We start from the raw sequence: 17,888 nt of genomic DNA, 5'->3' as shown, positions 1-17,888 counted from the left end.
CCCCTCCTTCAACACCTTTAACACCTTTAACACCTCTAGGGTGTTAACCCTAGAGGACTGGAACCTAATCAGATATGGCAAACAGATGTTATGCACGTCCCTGAATTTGAAAAACTAACATATGTACATGTATCCGTTGATACCAATTCACATCTAATTAGCACTCATGCTCCTCCTGGAGAGTCTGCCTGATATGTCATGAAACATCTTCTTTTAACTTTTGCATTCATGGGGCGGCCCAAAAAATTAAAACTGATAATGGTCCAGCTTACACCAGCTCACAATTCCAAGAATTTTGTCACAAACGGAATATCCAACATTCCATTGGTGTCTCGTGTATCTCCCAAGGAGAGGCCATAGTAGAACATGCCCACTCCACACTTAAAAATATGCTCAGAAAACAAAAAAGGTGGAATAAGAGTAACAACCCTGCAATACTATTGGCACAAGCCTTATTTACCCTTAATTTCTTAAATTTAGATGATAAATTTCAATCAGCTATAATGAAGCACTTTGCAAAAATTATTCAAGATATAAAACCTTCAATTTTATGGAAAGATGTAAATAGTAGTGTATGGTGTGGTCCAAATGATTTGTTAACATGGAGAAGATGATATACTTGTGTTCACTTTCCCTCAGGTCCTCTGGATTCCAGCGTGATGCATCAAGTCATACTATGGTGTGGCTGAAACCAAACCTGATACCAAAAATCAAATAAATAACCCTGATGGACCCACAGCCCTGGATGATGTGGCTTCCTCAGATAATACAGGCCCTGGACACTACGCTGAAAAAGACAACTCAGGAGACTGAGTAAATTCTACTCCAGAAAAAAACACCATTCACTCCAGATAATCTTCCTTGCTATGCTCTCTGTTGTACATTGCAACTCTTGTAGGGTACTAGTTTTTCTTATTCTCTCACTCTGCCTGCAATCCATACCTGCTACACTCTATTAGGCCCACCTTCTAGATCCATCTTTCTTCCACCCTGTTGCCTGGTTGGACACCCCTTTCCCAGCTTTTAACAACGTGACTGCCTGGCTAGGAGAGATTAACATACCCATGGTGGGGTTTCTCAGTAACAGCCCTATATAACAATGTGCAAAAACACCTCTCCTGGATAGATCCCCACTCCTGGGGGTCACTCTTTGATTGGGAAAGAATATTACTGATGATACTCATGTTTATCTTATATTATTTACTAATTCTAGCATGCAAAGCCAGAACACAAGCTGTAACTGCTGCACCTGTCAAACCTGTTGCTGCACACATCTGTACTCTTCAATCAACAAAACCTGATGATAAAAAAAGAAATAACAGAAAATGGGGAGACGTGAGAAATCAGTCAGAGTGGTGGGAGAAACTGTAGAAGAAGGGGCAGGCCTTCTGAAAGGTCAGAAGGCTCTGAGTAGCTTTGGGAGAGAATAGCTGAAGACAGCTGTTCTCTAACCCTGAAGAATAGGGTGAGAAGTATGTTTAAAAGAGTGAGGAATAAGTTATCTCGATCAGGCTTGTTTGTCTGAAGTTGTCCCTGAACTGACCTCTGAACATCCACACGTGTGAAGTTCCCTGAAATGGGAACAATAAATGTTAATTATCTACAGACTGTGTTTGCTCAAGGCTTTTGGCATTGTGCCTGCACTGAACAAAAGCAAGCATCTCAAGCTTCTTGGGGCTGCACTTTGGCCACTAGAGCCAGGCAGACCCCTAGTTGCTCTAACACTGCATACCTGTGTCTGAATACTTCTTTCATCCGTTGCTCAGCCAGGTTCTGTGGGACAGACCAGGCACTCCCTCTTTTTTCCTCCTCCTCTCCTCTTCCTTCTCTGCTCCTCCTCCTACTCTCTTCCTCCTTCTCCTCTCTTCTTCCTCCTTTTCCTTCCTTTTTTCTCCTCTTTTCCTCCTTCTCTTCTACTTCTCCTTCTTTCCTCCTCCATATTCTCCTCTGCTCCTCCTCCTTCTTTTCTTCTCCTCCTTATCTTCTCCTCCTCTTCCTCCTGTACTATTACTTTTTTCTTCCCTTCTTTTCCTACTCCACCTGTTCTCTTCCTCCTACTTCTCTTCCTCTCTTCCTCATCCTTCTCCTCTCCGCCTCCTCCTATCCTCTTTCTCTTCTTTTTCTCTTCCTCTCCTCCTCCTTTTCTCATCCATCTTCTCTTCTCCTCCTTCTCTCCTCCTCTTCCTCCTACTTCTCTCTTCCTCCTCTTATTCTCCTCCTACCCTTCCACTCCTCCTCCTCTCTTCCTTATACTCTCCTCTTCCTACTTTTCCTCCTTCTTTTCTCCTTTCTTCCTCCTCTTCCTCCCCTCCTCCTCCTTTCCCTTTTTCTCCTCTCCTCCACCTCCTTCTTTCTCTCTCCTCCTCTTCCCCCTCTTCCTCCTCCTTCTCCTCCCCTCCTCTTCCTCCTTCTCTTATCCTTTTTCTCCTCCTTCTCCTCTCCTTCACCTTTTCTTTCTCTTCTCCTCCTAACCTTCTCTTCTCTTCCTCCTTTCCTTTTTCTCCTCCTCTCCTTCTCCTTTTCTCCTCCTCCTCACCTCTACCCCTTTTCTTCTCTTCCTCTTTTTTCTTCCATCTCCTCTTTGCCTCCTCCTTCTCTTCATCCTTTTTCTTCTCTCCTCTTCCTTTCTCGCTTCATCCTCCTCCCATTCTTCTCCTCTTCTACTTCTTCTCTCTGCCTCCTTTTTTCTCCTCTCCTCCATCTCCTTTTTCTTCTCTCCTTCTCTTCCTGTTCCCTCCTCCTCCTTCTCCTCCTCCTATTCTTCCTCCTCCTATTCTATTTTCCTCTCCTACTCCTCTCCTTTTTTCTTCTCTCTTCCTTCTCTCCTTTTACTTCTCTTCTCCTACTCCTCCCTCACTCCTCTTGTCTCCTCCTTTCTCCTCCTTCTCCTCCTTCTATCCTCCTCCTACTCCTTCTCCTCCTTTACTTTTCCTCTCCTCCTCTCCTTTTCTCCTTTCTCCTCTCATCCACTTCCTCCTCCCCTTTCTCCTCTCCTCCTACTCCTCCTTTCCTCCTTTTTCTTCTCCTTCTCCTCTCCTCCTTCTCTTTTTTCTCTTCCTTCTTCTCTTCTACTTTTCCAACTCTTTCTCCTTTTCTCCTACTCCTTTTATTTCTCCTCCACCTCCTCCTCGTCCTCCTCACCTTCTCCACCTTTTACTTTTCTCTCTCCTCTGCTTCTGCACCTCTTCCTTATTCTCTCCTCCTCTTCTCCTTTTACTACTCTCCTCCTCCTCTACTCTTCCTGTTGCATTCTTCCTCTCATCCTACTCCTCCTCTCCTACTTCTCCTCTCCTTCTTTTCCTCTTTCTTCTCCCCTGTTTTCTTCTCCCCTTCTCCTTTCTCCTCTTCCTCCTTTTCCTTCTCTTTTCATCGTCTTTCTCCTCTCCTCCTCCTTCTAATTCTCTTCCTTCTCTCCTTCTCCTCTTCCTTTCTCTTTTCTGCTCTTCCTTGTCCTCCTTCTCTACTCCTCCTCTTCCTTCTCTCCTTCTCCTTCTCCTCACCTCCTTTTCCTCCTCCTCTTTTCCTCCACCTTCTTTTTATCCTCTCCTCCACTCCTCTTCCTCCTCCTTTACTGTCCTCCTTCTCCTCCTGTCCTCCTCCTCTCCATTTTCTCCTCCTCTCCCCCATCCTTCTCCTCCTCTCCTTCTCCTTCCCTTTTCCTTCTCCTCTCCCCCTTCTCTCCTCCTTTCCTCCTCCTTCTCTACTTCTTCTTTCCTCCTCCTTCACCTCTCCTCCTCCTCTCCTTCTCTCCTCCACTTCTTTCTCTTCTCCTGCTCATCTACTCCTCCTTCTCCTCCTCTTTTCCTCCTTCTCTGCTCTTTTTTCTCCTTCTTTTCCTCCCCTCCTCCTCTGCCTCCTCTTCTCCTCCTCCTCTATTATTTCTTTTCTCCACCCGTCCTCCTCCTTCTTCTTTCTCTTCTTTTTCTCTTCCTTCTCTCCTCCTCCACCTTTTCCTCCTCTCCAAGTCCTCCTTCTGTCCTCTGCTTCTTCTTTCCCTCCTCCTTCTTCTCTTTTCCTCCTGTCCTCCTTATTCTCCTTTCTCCTTTTTCTTCTTCTCTCCTTCTCTTTTTTACCTACTCCTTTCCTTCTCCTCGCCCTCCTCCTCTTTCCCTTCTTCTCTTCCTCCTCTCCTTCTTCCCTTCTTCTTCTCCTCCTCTTCTCCAAGTCCTCCTCCTTCTTCTCCTCTCCTCCCCCTTCTCTTCCTCTTCTCCTCGTGCTCTCCTTCTCTTCCTCCTCCTTCTCCACCTATTTTCCTTCCCCTCATTCTCCTTCCTCCTCGTTTTTTCTCCTCCCCCACCTCCTCTCCTCCTTTTCTTTCTTCCTGCTCCCCTTCTCTTATCCACTTTCTCCTCCTTTTCCTCTCCTCCTCCTTGTTCTTTCCTCCTCCTCCAATTTTTTTTTTCTTTTTCTCCTTTTTCTCCTCCTTCTCCTTTCCTTTTCTTCTACTTCTCCTTCTATCCTCCTTTTCTCCTCCTTTTCCCCACCTCCCTCTCCTTTTTCTCTGGCCCTCCTTCTCTTTCTCCTTCTTCTCCTTTTTCTCTCCTTCTGCTTCTCCTCACCTTTTGCTTTTTTTGTCCTCCTCCACCTCCTTTCCTTCTCCTTCTATTCTCCTTCTTCTCTTCTCCTTCTTTTCCTCTCCTCCTCATCTCCTCCTCCTTTATCCTCCTCCTCCTCCATCTTCTCTCCTTCTCTTTTCCTTTTTCTCTCCTCCTACTACTCCTTCTTTTTCTCTCCTCCTCCTCTTCTCCTCCTCCACCTCCTAGTCCACTGCATCTTCCTCCCTACTTTCTCTTTCTCTCCACCCCTTCCTCCTTTCCTCTTTTTCCTTCTCCTCTTCTAATCCTTCTTTTCCACCTTCTTTGTCTCCCTTCTTCTCCACTCCTACTCCTTTTTATCCTCTACCTTCTCCTTCATTTCTCCTCCTCTTCCTTTTTCTTCTTTCATCCCCTTCACCTTTTCTCTCCTCCTCCTCTCTTCTCTATTCCTCCTCCCTTCTTCTTCCTTCTCCTCCTCTCTTTTCTCTTCTCTTTCTCCTCCTCCTTCTTCTCTGTCTCCTCCTTTTTTCTCCTCTCTTTTTCCTCCTTTTCCTTCTTTCCTCCTTCTCCTCCTCTCCTCCTCCTTTTGCTTTTCCTTTTTTGCCTCTACTCTTCCTCATTTTCTTTTCCTCATTTTCCTCCTCCCTTCTTTTTCTCCTTGTCTTCTCTTACTCCTTTTCCTCTCCTCTCCTTTTTTCCTCTACTCTTCCTTTACTCCTCCTCCTCCTTCTCTTCTCCTTCATCTCTTCTCCTCCCCCTCTGCTCCTCCTCCTCTTATACTCTACTTTGCTTCCTCCTCCTTCTCCTCTCCTCCTCTCCTCCTCTTTCTCTTCCTCTCCTCCTCCTATTTTCTTCTCCTCTTCTCCTCATCCTCCTTCTCCTCACCTTTCTCCTTTTCCTCTCCTCCTCCTTCTCTTTTTCTCCTGCTCTTCTCCTTCTTCCAGGTTTTTTCTCCTCTTCTCTCCTAATCCCGTTGTTCTCTTGTTTTTCTCCACTTTCTCTCTTCTATCTTCTTCGCATTTTTTCTTCTCTTCTTCTCTCACTTCCTTCTCCCTTTATCTCTCCCCCTTTCCCACTTCTCCTTCTCTTCTACTCTTCTCTTTTTCTCCTCCTTTTTCTCCACTCCAACATTCTTACTCCTCCTCTTACCTAGCCACTGTCAACGACAAGTAGCACCCAGTACATGTTGTGGCAATCTCTGCAGTGCTGTGCTAGCAAGACCTGAAGTGCGTGGATATTAGCTTTTGGAAGCTAAAAATCCGGCCCAAACCAGGCGGCCAAGTTTATTTATATGTTTATTTATTTATTTTTTCTATGAGAAAGTGTCTTGCTCTGTCACCCAGGCTGGAGTGCAGTGGCACAAGATTATGACTAACTGTAGCCTCAAGAGATTCTCTCACCTCAGCCTCCCGAGTAGCTGGGAATACAGGTGTGGACCACCACACCTGACTATTTTTGTAGTGATGGGATCTAACCATGCTGCCTAGGCTGGTCTGAAACTTCTGGGCACATGTGCTCTGCCCTCCTTGGCCTCCCGGAATACTAGGATGAATTTATTTGTTATAGCACCACCAGGAATTGGATGGTGCAAGCCACATAGGCCAGAAACATCTTCCCGATGCTGCTCCCCAACTTCTGCCCTGTCTCCCCACATCCTTCCCCCGTGAGAGGAGAAACTTTCCTTCTATGGTCTTTCCAGTCTCTCTCTGGCAGGGAAGCCTGGAAACTAGGGATCCTGCTTTCCTGTGCAGCCAGAAAGCATGGTGGGTGCCGGCCAGGAGGTGGCCTCCTGGGGTGTTCTCGCCAGGGTGTTTGGTGGAAGCGCTTTCCGCACCCTGCTCTGCCGATTTGACCTTTCTGGGCAGAGGACACTGGCATTGAGGGGGCAGCAGGCAGCCCTGCACCCTTTCCCTTTCCTGGCTGGCAGTTGTGGTGTGGCCGACTACCACCTAAGGCACCCAGGAAAGAAGGGGGCCAAGGCCTGGCCATGGGGCGCCTATCATTCCTCGCCCTTCCATCGGTAGGGTGCGTGTTTCACAAGGATCCGTCGGTGTGGAGAGCACCTTCCTTGCAGAAGTGAGGGGCTCAGTGCCAGGTGCCGTCGTGAGTCCAGGAAAAAGGCAGGGGGCCTACTCCTGCTGGAACAATTTGTGGCTTGTTCTGGGGCTTCCCTTCCTCCTCCCACACTGGCCAGACACCTAGTGTCGCTTTCTGTAACCCCAGCACCAGCCTCTGCCTGGGCCCCTTCCCCTGCTGGGAAAAAGGCTTATGGGGTGCCTGTATAAACTGGCCATAAAAATATGGGACAATAAGTTGTGGAAAGCCACAGGAGGCCTCTGAGGAGGAAAGCCTCCTTATTGCCATCGTGTTCTCATGACAACAGCGTGACCTGCTCTCTTATCTATAAACACTGTGCTCAAGGAGAAAGACACTCCTTTGAAGCATTGGAGTGTGGCTATACTTGCTAGCTCCTAGTTAAGCCTACTCCCCACAGCTCCTCTCCGATAAGTTAAAGAATAAATCAGTAGTTACGTTTATGCTGCTTCAGCACAAAGAAAATTTACCTAAACCGCCACTGCTATCGATTAGGTGTGTGAAACACTGCCTCCCTTTCACCGTTTCACCCCTGAACATCTGCTTCTTAGATCTAAGTGATTGTACTCAATAAATAGTGTGGAAGTCAGAGATCAGCGCCTTTGCAGCCTCTGAATTGCACTGGCGCCTGGCGCCACCCTTTTGCACTGTTGTCTCTTCTCATTCCTTCATCACCACCGGACTTCAGGTACCCTACGGGTGGTGTTGAAGCTGGTCCCCAACACTTCTCCATTTCCTATGCATGTCTCTTACGAAACTGCGACCCTAATGTTTGCTAAGGAGCAGTGGAGGTCCTTCCCATTGCCGACGCTTTCCCTGGGAAGCAGCGGCGTTTTCTGGGCCGAGGGCGCATCGAGCATGTGATCCACAAGCCCAGATCCAGGCCAGGAGTTCACACCCCATTACAAAATTCTACACAGCTTCCGAGCTAGCAGCAGCACACATTTGGGGAACATTGGGGGGATTGTCTTCTTCTTTTGTGGGTGGTGATGTTAGTGGTCGTGAAGAGACAGAGAAGGGTGAATAAAAACTATAACGATTTGGTAGGTCAAAAAACCTGTCTGGGAATTTCATTAACAGAAAATTGAACTCTGGTTCTTATTTAAGAGTTTAGATTTAAGCTTACCCCTTTCAAAGTCAATAAAAACAAAATTTGCCTGTTAGATGAGAATGCTGAAAATAGACACTTCTGTCTGGTGGAAACAAAATTATTTCTGCAAAGGCAAAGTTGCCACTGCATCCCCATATATTTGAGGGTTTTTTCCTTTTTTAGATATGTAGTGGTCCCTGCACCTATGCACAATGATGCTGAAGTATATTTAATATAAGTGGAAGGTGAGAGAAAGGGAATTGCAAAGAGAAGAATGTGATTTTGTTTTCATTTTTTCACACCCGGGAAAAACATTCTCTAGATTTGATGCTTTTTCAAGTAGGCAGGTAAAGATTCTAAGCCATATTTTAATCAGGGAGTCTGTTAGAGGCCAAAGGCTTGACTAAAACCTTTTGGAAACACACAAAAAATGCTTAGTTCTGTGCTACCTTCAAGAATCCACAGAACTTTTGCAGGAATGGATATGAATTCCTTCAAGAGGGTCTTGTGCTCCATTTCAGGTGAATGAAGTTGCAATGTTTATCATTTTTAAAAATACTGCTAAACTGGTTGCATGTTAGCATATCTTGTTTTTAAAGGATTTGCTGGATGTGGGACAATTTTTGGAAATGCTACTGATGCTTATGGATATATGGAGTATCATTCTCTGGGGTTTTCTAGGTACCACTTTATTTCTCATTAGAAATTCAGACTCTAAGCCCTTAGGATAGCAGACACGCGTTTGTTATGTGATGGTAAACATGCATGTCACTAAGCTGTTACAGGTGATACATTCATATGTAGCTTGTTACACCATCCAAGTGACTGCTTGATGAAAGAGTATTGTTTTAAGTCACTTCAGGCAGACTCCTGAGGTCTTATTTGCATCTGACACAGGCACAGCATGTAGAAGGAGGAAAAATACACCTTACCTTATTAGTCCTTCATTAGATCAATAGCTGTTTATTAAGTACCTGGTGTATGCCAGGCACTGTACAACATAGGTGCCTGGTAAAAAATGGTTGGTAATAAATGTAGTTGTCAGCAGAACACAGTGGCTCATGCCTGTAATCCCAGCACTTTGGGAGGCTGAGGTGGGTGAATAACCTGAGATCATGAGTTTGAAACCAGCCTGACCAACATGGTAAAACTCCATCTCTACTAAAAATACAAAATTAACATGACGTGGTGTCATGTGCCTGTAATTCCAGCTATTTTGGAAGGTTGAGGCAGGAGAATTGCTTGAAACCAGGAGGAGAAGTTTTCAATGAGCTGAGATTGTACCATTGCACTGAATAAATAAATAAATGTAGTTGCCCTACATCAGGGGTCCTCAACACCAAGGCACAGACTGATACCAGTCTGTGTTCTGTTACAAACCAGGCTGCACAGCAGGAAGTGAATGGTGGGTTAGCAAAGCTTCATCAGTATTCACGGCCACTCCCCATCACTTGCATTACAGATCAGCAGCAGCATTAGATTATCATAGGAGTGCAAACACTATTGTGAACTGTGCATGTGAGGGATGTAGGTTGTACACTATTTATGAGAATCTAATGCCTTAGGATCTGTCACTGCCCCTCATCACCCCCAGATAGGAACATTTAGTTGCAGGAAATCAATCCCAGTGCTCTCACTGATTCTACAATATGGTGAGTTATATAATTATTTCATTATATATTACAATGTAATCATAACAGAAACAAAGTGCACAGTAAGTGTAATGTGCTTGAATCATCCCAAATGAAAACCATCCCACCACATCTGTGGGAAGATTGTCTTCTGCAAAATCAGACCCCAGTGCCAAAAAGGTTGGGGACCACTGTCCTACATTGTGCAGTGCCTGAATATACTAGGTAGCCAAAAAAAATTTCAGTGGGGTTAATTAGATAGAGATTTTAAAAGCTGTATTTGTCTTTGGATAGCTTGCTTTGTATTTTCTCTTTTTTCCCTTTTCTCAGAGACAATGGGGTAGGATTATATAAAATGTCTGATATTTCTGGTGGTTTAATTACTTGAAAATGTTCCTTATTCATTTTCCTGTACCTTCTTGGACTAAGTTATTTTTACCCTGTTTTTTGAAAGCACTCAGCAAAGATTTCACATTTCTACTCAGAGCAAACCTATTAGGGTTGGGTGGGTATATTGACTCCTGTTATAGATGCTTTATGATCTACCCAAGGGCTGACAATAAATTAAGCTCAGGATTCACAATTCCTAACTACCACTTAGCCCCATGGAACAGCTGCTTTATAGAGTCAGCTTGATCTCAAAACAATGTAGCTTTAAATGTATACTGCTTATTTACCTCTGTGTATGTGTGTTGTTATTTTTAATAAAGAAGACCATTATTTTTTTTTCAAAAGAAATTCAGTTGAATTTGAAGGTATAAGGGAATTTAAAATGAAACTTTAACTTTTGGTGGCATTGCCATTGACGAATATGATGATAGGCGTCTTGTCAGTAGCTTTTCTACCTCATGGGATTGTTGTAAGCATAAAGCAAATGTTTCAGAAACTCAAAACCTACATATGGAATAAAGTGGTATATTTTGAGATCAGGAAGCTTTGTGGGTATCCACTGTGGATTTCCTTTACAGAATTTTGATTTTTTGAGTGCCTTGCTTTGGGAAAGGGTGCCACTGGCCTTTAGTGTACAGACACTAGAAATGCTGCTCCACATATTACAATGCATAGGACAGCCCCAAATGTCAGGAGAGCTGAAGTCAAGGAAGACCACTTAAGAGGTGTAGTAGTGGCCTTTATTGCACCCACAAGCACACTGGGTGCATTCCCTGTATTACATGTGGTATATTTAGAAATCTGAAATTCCTTAACATAGATAAGATTTTATCTGCCTCTAAGGTGCCATGGTTGGTGAGGTCAAAGTTTTACAAGAAGCCTGGGATTGAGGAAAACATCAAGTGGTGTTCAATGTATTTGAAAACTTCATAGTAAATATGAGTTCTAGAACTCATCTTCTTTCACAACAAATGAGATGCGTTGGCTCTGTAAAGCTGTTTTGGTAGGTGGCTCAGTTTTCCCAGTCACCTCCTCTGTTATTTAGGAAATTCACTCTGATACTGTCATCTGCCAGTCTTCCCCATGTTTTAAGTTATGTGGAGTATATCTTTTAAAAAAATTCTTTGAATTATCTCTTACTTGCTTGACAGTTAATATTTTTGCATTCATAGTCTCCCTAATTTTAATTTCTCAAGTTCTTGCAAAATTCTTACTTAACTATCTGCCCTTTTCAAACAGCAGTGTTTCTGAGCCACATCTTCTGTCCATACATGTCCTCTTGAGAGGGTGGATGTCAGCCAGCTGCCCTGGCTGAGAGTGATAGGGATAATACAGGGATGCAATAAAGGACACAGTAATAATTTTATGTTCTGGGACCCCAGGCCTCAGACCAGAACTGTCTAGTAGAATGAAAGGAGTGATCTTTTAGCCAACCAGTGCCATTGGTCTGATCTTTGTCCTGCCCTCCCACTTTCCACCCTATTACACAAGCAGGAGATATGCAAGGGAGAAGGCAGGAAGATGAAGAGACTGAATTCCAGCTAAGAAAGGGCTGCCTGCAGTAAGCAGACAGTTGCCCCCAAAGTGGTCTGGGCCCCCACTTACCTTAGAGACATATGCAACACTTGAGAATAGTTGTTTTAAAAATCTTAAATCAGTGGACAGACTGTAAGCATCCCATTGGTGTCAGTTGCCAGTTACCCAATGCCTGTTCTCTGCAATGACCTTTGCAGTCCCATAACTGGGAGTGAGTTCTGTTCTTGCAGAATGCCCTGTGTATTCTGGTGCTTTTCTTACCTCTCCTCTAACCTGGTGCTTTTCTTACCTCTCTTCTAACCTACAACTGGCAACTCTAACACTGTATTTTCATTTACAACTTCTCTGAAGCTGTAATCTTTTGTCATCCTGATCACACTACAAGTCCCTCATCCTGTAGGTACTTGTAATAATGAAAGTAATCTCCATCCCTTCTGGAAGGTGATTGCAATGCACACAACCTACTAGGACAGGAAAATTACTGATGGCTGTCCTGATGCATGTCTCTCTCACCCTCATGTCCAATCAGTCACCAGGCTCTCCCCCAAAACCATGCTCCAGTCACTGACTTTGGTTGTTTAATCACTTCTGACCTAACGCCCTCATTGAGTCATAGACACCTCTTAAGTTAATTTTCTGCCACTAGTTTCTCCCTGCTGCCATTAATTTTCCACCCTGCTGTCAGAGTCATCATCCTCAAAACTAAAGCTTCTCTCATTGTTTGCCTGCCTAATAATATTTCTTGGTTCCCTGTTGTCTACAAAAAGAAAAATCCAAACTCCTTAACTTGTTTTACAAAGACGCTCATCTGCTTCCAACCAAATTTCTTTTCTTTTTTTTTTTTTGAGATGGAGTCTTTCTCTATCACCCAGGCTGAAGTGCAATGGCACAATCTCATCTCACTGCAACCTCCACTTTTTGGGTTTAAGCGATTCTCCTGTCTCAGCCTCTGGAGTAGCTGGGATTAAAGACACATGCAACCATGCCCAGCTAATTTTTGTATTTTTAGTAGAGATGTGGTTTTGCCATGTTGGCCAGGAGGGTCTTGGACTCCTGACCTCATGATCTGCCCATATCAGCCTCCCAAAGTGCTGGGACAAGCCAAATTTCTAGTGTTGGCTCTTGTCTCTAACTTCCACATCACTGCCACACTGAATAATTCTTTACTCCCTCTGCTGTTGCATGGTTTGTTCTTTTTGTTGTGTTTCCATCCCCTTACCCCAGCAAAGAACATTTACTCCTCTGGTGAGACCCATCTCAAATACTACCTTTTCTAGGGAGAATTTAGTCTTTTGTTCCTAATAACTGTTACCCCCATCTGTCAAGTCTGTCTGTTGTAATTTATCTGTTAACATGTTTCTCTAACCTCAAAAATATTTTTTCCATCTCCTTACCTAGCACAATTGCATGGTTGATGCTCACTGACTACTGTATTTTGATTAGTTTGCCACATATGCTGGTGGCCTGAATAAAGGAAGATGAATGTGGGAATAAAGACAAAGACAAAAAGAATTTATTTGGAAGAAGGGGACAGGGGGCTTCTTGCTTCTAGTGAACAAGGGCCCTGAGTTCTAGAGCCCTTTATATTTATTGAGTAAAGGAGATAGGGAGAAGGGGGTGGTTGTCGGTCAGCTGCTTGACTTAGTGTAGGCCTGCATGACAGCATTCTTTGAACTGTAGGCTCCAGGTGTCCCAGTAGATATTCTCAAGGAGCACAGCACCAGGGAGTAGCTCCCCTTAGCATTCCTTCCAGTGTCAGGTGCAGATGCAAGCTTGCCCACATTCTGCATTCATGATAAACAGTTTGCTGTTTGATCATATAGCCTCCAGTGGAATGCTGAGTTGGTCACAATCCTCAGGCTTCTGGCTCCCAACATCTCTCCCTTTCTGTTTTAGCATTAATTGAATGAATGTAAGGCTAGGTTGGGCAGCTTTATTTTCTGATTGGCAGTCCATCTGATTTTACAGACTATGAGCAGGAAACAGAGACAGAACGACATTATTCCCAGAACTATATATGAGATGTTAATGTGGTACTTTAGATAGGTCCAAGGATTGAGGCTCTCCAGGACTTGCTGGAATTCAGTCCAGGCTTCTAAAGAAGACTGAAACCCTTGAGTTTGCTTATTTAAATTAAGAATTTTTTTTTTTGTAATTCACCAATGTCAAAGGTGATGTTGGATGTGAAAGCTCCCTGCAAATGGGCTTTTACAAGGTCCCATGGATACTCACTTTGGTTATATTCTAAGTTGGTTACACAAATATTAGTGTGATTAAAATGACAGTGCAATTGCTGTTGCAACTGTAAGCTTTGTACTTGTTCCCCTAACCACTGAATCATGGATTTTAACATTACCACTTCAGTTTGTAACTCAGTGTTAATTTTACTCTGAAGTAGCCATGCTTGGTTGGCTGTATGCTTCCAGTCCTCTACATACTGAGCCATTTGAACAGAACTATGCAAAGCTACAGAGGACATTACAGCAGAAGTTATTATTGTGACCAAGGAAACAATGGCAAAAATTATCATGCCTAAGGCTCTACAGGCACGATGAGTAAGTTTAGTTAGAAGAAGTTTCACAAAGTGCCAAACAGGGGTGGCATCCCAAGGCTCAGACAGATTAATGAGAATCCATAGCCCAGGAATGTGACCCAAGTATCAAAGTAGAGATATTACGTGTTTGCAATGTGCTATGATTAACGCAGTGATATAACCGGCAAGATTTAAGGTCAATTGGGTATTGTTTACCTGGAGCTGGTCCCTCTTAGCTGCCAAAAAGACATAAGGATTAAAACCACAAACCATAAATTGAGTGGTGATATTCTTTACAAATGTAACATTAAGACTGTGTTGAGTAGCAGTACTGGTATTAGAGAGTGTTCCTACCCAGATACTACCATTTGTGAACAGCAGTGCTGCTTTCCATATTGTTTCTTGAATTGGACCTTTCCTCCCTAGATAATGCCACTGAGGAAGAGGTGTGCTAAAGCCTGCTCCATGCCAAGCAATCCAGGTGGCAGACTGGGATTGGATCCCCGTGTGGTATAAAGAAGGAGTATTCAAAGCTTGCCACCAATGGCAGTGAAATTTGTGCCATGATTTCTGATTTTCATCTTTTCCATCTAGCTGACCTTTAGTTCCCCAATCCACAATGTCTCCAGTTAACATAGATTGTTTTCTACTCAGTGGGCCAAGACACTGGGTCAATGGAGAGGGGTCAGAACTATTGCAGGGAATCCATTCCATATAGTCAGCACAATTGGGGCGATTGGGCCGGGAATGGTTGGTTAGCACACCAGTTACATAAATAGAACCAAGACCTAATAAGTACATAACTTTTCCATGGTGACTCAACCATGCTTGGGCTTCAATGGTAAGACAGCTATGGTTGGGCCACATCTTTGCAGTGATACACAAGGGGAGTCGTTCCAGTGGGGTAGTATAATTGATGACATTGTTCTGAGAGTCTAACTGTTCTATGTCAGGGGGAGTTAGGGGTCCTGGAGCCCATGATTCCTGATCACGATAGATCTCAGGAGGAGTGTCACTCCAAAGTACAGGTTGTACTACTGGGGGATTGGGAACCTATGCCCAATATGTTTTTGACTCTGCAAAGGGAAAACATACCACACAGGGCATTATGGCTAACATGGCCAACAACATGGAATCAGGGGTTTTTGTCTGGCCTTGATGCTCCAGTAGTTTCTCAGCTTCCTGCGTGGTTTTCTTGAGTGTCCCCCAGGTTATAGGGGTTATCCGGACCAAGACAAGGTAAAATCTCAGCACTCTGTGGAACACTCTGAGCTGCTCCTACTCCGACTAGGGATGTGGAGGTTAGTCTGAGGGGCCAGGATGGGGGCCAATCTTTACTGGATATTACTGACACATCAGCTCCTGTGTCCATAAGCCCATAAAGTTTTTTCTTTTAATTTGTACCACAGAGGTGGGTCTATTAGAGGCTCAGGGTTGGAATAGATAGATTTTGCATGTAGTTGTGCTCCCAAAGCCTTTATTTCCTCATTTCTCCTTTCGTGCAGAAGGGTGTAACTTGCAAGGGATAAGCAATAATTGTGCTATATATTCCCCTGGTTCAAAAACACAAAGATCTTGTGACATTGAAACTACTTGAATTTCTCCTTAATCAGAGTCAACTACTCTGGGGACTACAGTGATGCCTTGCAAGTTAAGGCGACTTTTGCCCAAAATTAGTCCCATGTATTCTGCTGGCAAATGTCCCCAAATGCCAGTGGGAACTTTGGAAGGTTTGTCTTCACCAACTAATGTAATTCTATCTCTGGTGGGGATATCTAATCCTGAACTTCCTGGTGTTCCTGGGGAGAGGGAATCAATCAATGTTCCTCCTGAGATCCACCCCTGAAGTGGGGCTGTGGTCTGAACTGGGAATGCCCTCATGGTTTGAGGGACCTCGGTCCAGGCCACCTTCTCATTTCCTGACAGGGGGTGCTATTCTGATGAAATTTTGAGTGGCATCGATGAGCCCAACGATTTCCTTTGTTACAGAGAGGACAGAGTCCTGGCATTTTTTCCACTGGAGGTGGGGTGGGGGGGCAGCTCATTGTAAGATCCTTTTTGTCCTGAGGTCTGGTGGCATTCCTTTTTAAAATGTCCAGTTTTTCCATAATGATAACATTTTCCCACTTTAGGGTTTGATCCTTGGCTCCTTTTCGATTTGTCAACTACTAAACTAGCCATTGCTTGAGCTAACATCGTAGAATGATAAAATTCAGTTCTTACTTCCTGACAGGCTTCAAGGTAATTTCCCAAGCTCTTTGTGGATCTCATAGGAGCCATTGCATGCTTGTAATCTGCATTTGCATTTTCATAGGCTAGAGTTATGGTAAGCGTTTCTGCAGCAGAGGCATGAGCGATCTGACGCTGCACTGCATCTTTCAGCCATGCGATAAATTGTGCATAAGGCTCCTGTGATCTTTGTGTGATACAGGATCACAGAAAATACTGCACTGGAACTCCCTCTTCAGGAACTGTGCTCCAAGCATTCTTGGTGGCTAAGGCAGACTGGTGGTAAGTGGCCTCTATGATGGGAGTGTTAATTGTTGTACCAGATCTGAAAAGGGGCCACAGCTCATCAACATTTCCTCTGTAGTGTTTCCTTGAAGAGTGGTGTGATTCTGCCTAGCCTGTTCTGCACACATGTCTTGCCAATTTAAACTCCATGTCAGATATGCACTGGTGGATAAGCAAGCGCAAGCCAAAGGTTTTTTATCAAAAGGTGGATGGCACATGGCTCTGAATACCGATTCTAACAGCCCTATAGTGAATGGGATTTGCACTCCATTCTTAACCACACCAGTTTTTAGTTCTTTTAGTAATTTAAACTCCACAAGAGTGTGTTCATGTCAAAAATGTGGTGGATCATTCAGATCAGGCCTTATGGTAACAGGAAAAGCATAAGGTCCCAAAAGTTCCCCTGCCATAGCAGCAGCATGCAAAATTTCTTGTATGGGGTCTCTACTTCTGTTATTGGAGGGGGTGGCAGAGACCAATTCTCCTCTCTTTTTTCCTGCTTAGCAAATGGCCAATTCTCCTCCCCTTTCTCCTGCTCATTATTTTCAATATGCACTGTTAGGGGAACAAATGACTTTTTTAACTCTTGAGACTCAGAAACTGACTTCTGTCGTCTGGCAGAATAAAGACACAGCAGCAGTAGGACCATGCGAACCAAACCCCAAGCAGAAAAAACAGAAGGGTCTACTTTGAGACTCTTTGATGAGCCCATTTCAATCCCTCTCCTACTCTGTCCAGATTTTCCACATCAAGAGTGCCTGCCTGTGAAAACCATGGGTTATGTGTAATAACCTCCTGTACAAGTTTAGTTAATGTCTGTGAATTATCTTGACATCCAGACTGTTTCAACAGAACTTTAGGCATCTGCACATAATGTTTTTCTTCAACAGACAAATGCTGCCCCATGGTACCTTGATTCAGAAACTTCCCATTCCCAGTACTTTCTTAGAGCACTGACCTTATATTCACTGCCAGCGGATTTGTCCTGGTGTCCCCATTCATCTTGTCTATTTCACTTCCTCTGTTCCAGCAGATCTTCTTCATTCACTTCCTTGAAGTCCCTGTTCATGATACCACTTTGCCACTGACCCTGGTGGACTGAACAAAGGAGAATGAATGTGGGAATAAAGACAAAGACAAAAGAGTATGTTTGGAAGAAGAGGTCAGGGGGCTCCTTGCTTCTAGTGAAGAAGGGCCTGAGCTTCTAGAAACCTTCACATTTATTGAGTAAAGGAGATAGGGAGAAAAGGATGGTTGTCAGTCATCTGCTTGACTTAATGCAGGCCTGCATGACAGCATTCTTTGAACGGTAGGCTCCAGATGTCCCAGTAGATAACTTCAAGGAGCACAGCACCAGGGAGTAACTGCCCTCAGTGTACCTTCTGGTGGCAGGCACAGATGCGAGTTTGCCCACATTCTGCATTCTTGAAAAACAGTTTGCTCTTTGATCATATAGCCTCCAGTGGAATGCTGGGTTGGTCATGACCCTCAGGCTTTTAGCATCCAACATTTCATCCTTCCTTCCTTCCTTCTTTCCTTTCTCTCTTTCTTTCTTTGTGTGTGTG

At 44.1% G+C, this 17,888-nt stretch overlaps 1 protein-coding gene across 7 annotated transcripts in view; it reads right to left on the bottom strand.

Annotated features, from left to right (window-relative positions):
• Positions 1-17,888, bottom strand: part of LOC100455373 (zinc finger protein 254-like) — a 143,089-nt gene that overhangs the window by 21,413 nt on the left and 103,788 nt on the right. For 3 of the 7 annotated variants that reach the window (XM_054540069.2, XM_054540074.2, XM_054540071.2), the window contains one exon: positions 13,252-17,421. Coding sequence is in view for 2 of the 7 variants with exons in the window: in XM_063720038.1 (XP_063576108.1) it covers positions 17,389-17,421 (33 nt within the window). In the remaining 5 variants the exon portion in view is untranslated. The other 4 variants (XM_063720038.1, XM_024237703.3, XM_063720037.1 and 1 more) reach the window with 3 other exon arrangements.

This window comes from Pongo abelii, chromosome 20 (genome assembly GCF_028885655.2).
Source record: "Pongo abelii isolate AG06213 chromosome 20, NHGRI_mPonAbe1-v2.0_pri, whole genome shotgun sequence".
NCBI classification, from domain to species: Eukaryota; Metazoa; Chordata; class Mammalia; order Primates; family Hominidae; genus Pongo; species Pongo abelii.
Note: the sequence above shows the minus strand (reverse complement) of the source record. Positions and strands in the feature narration are given on the sequence as shown.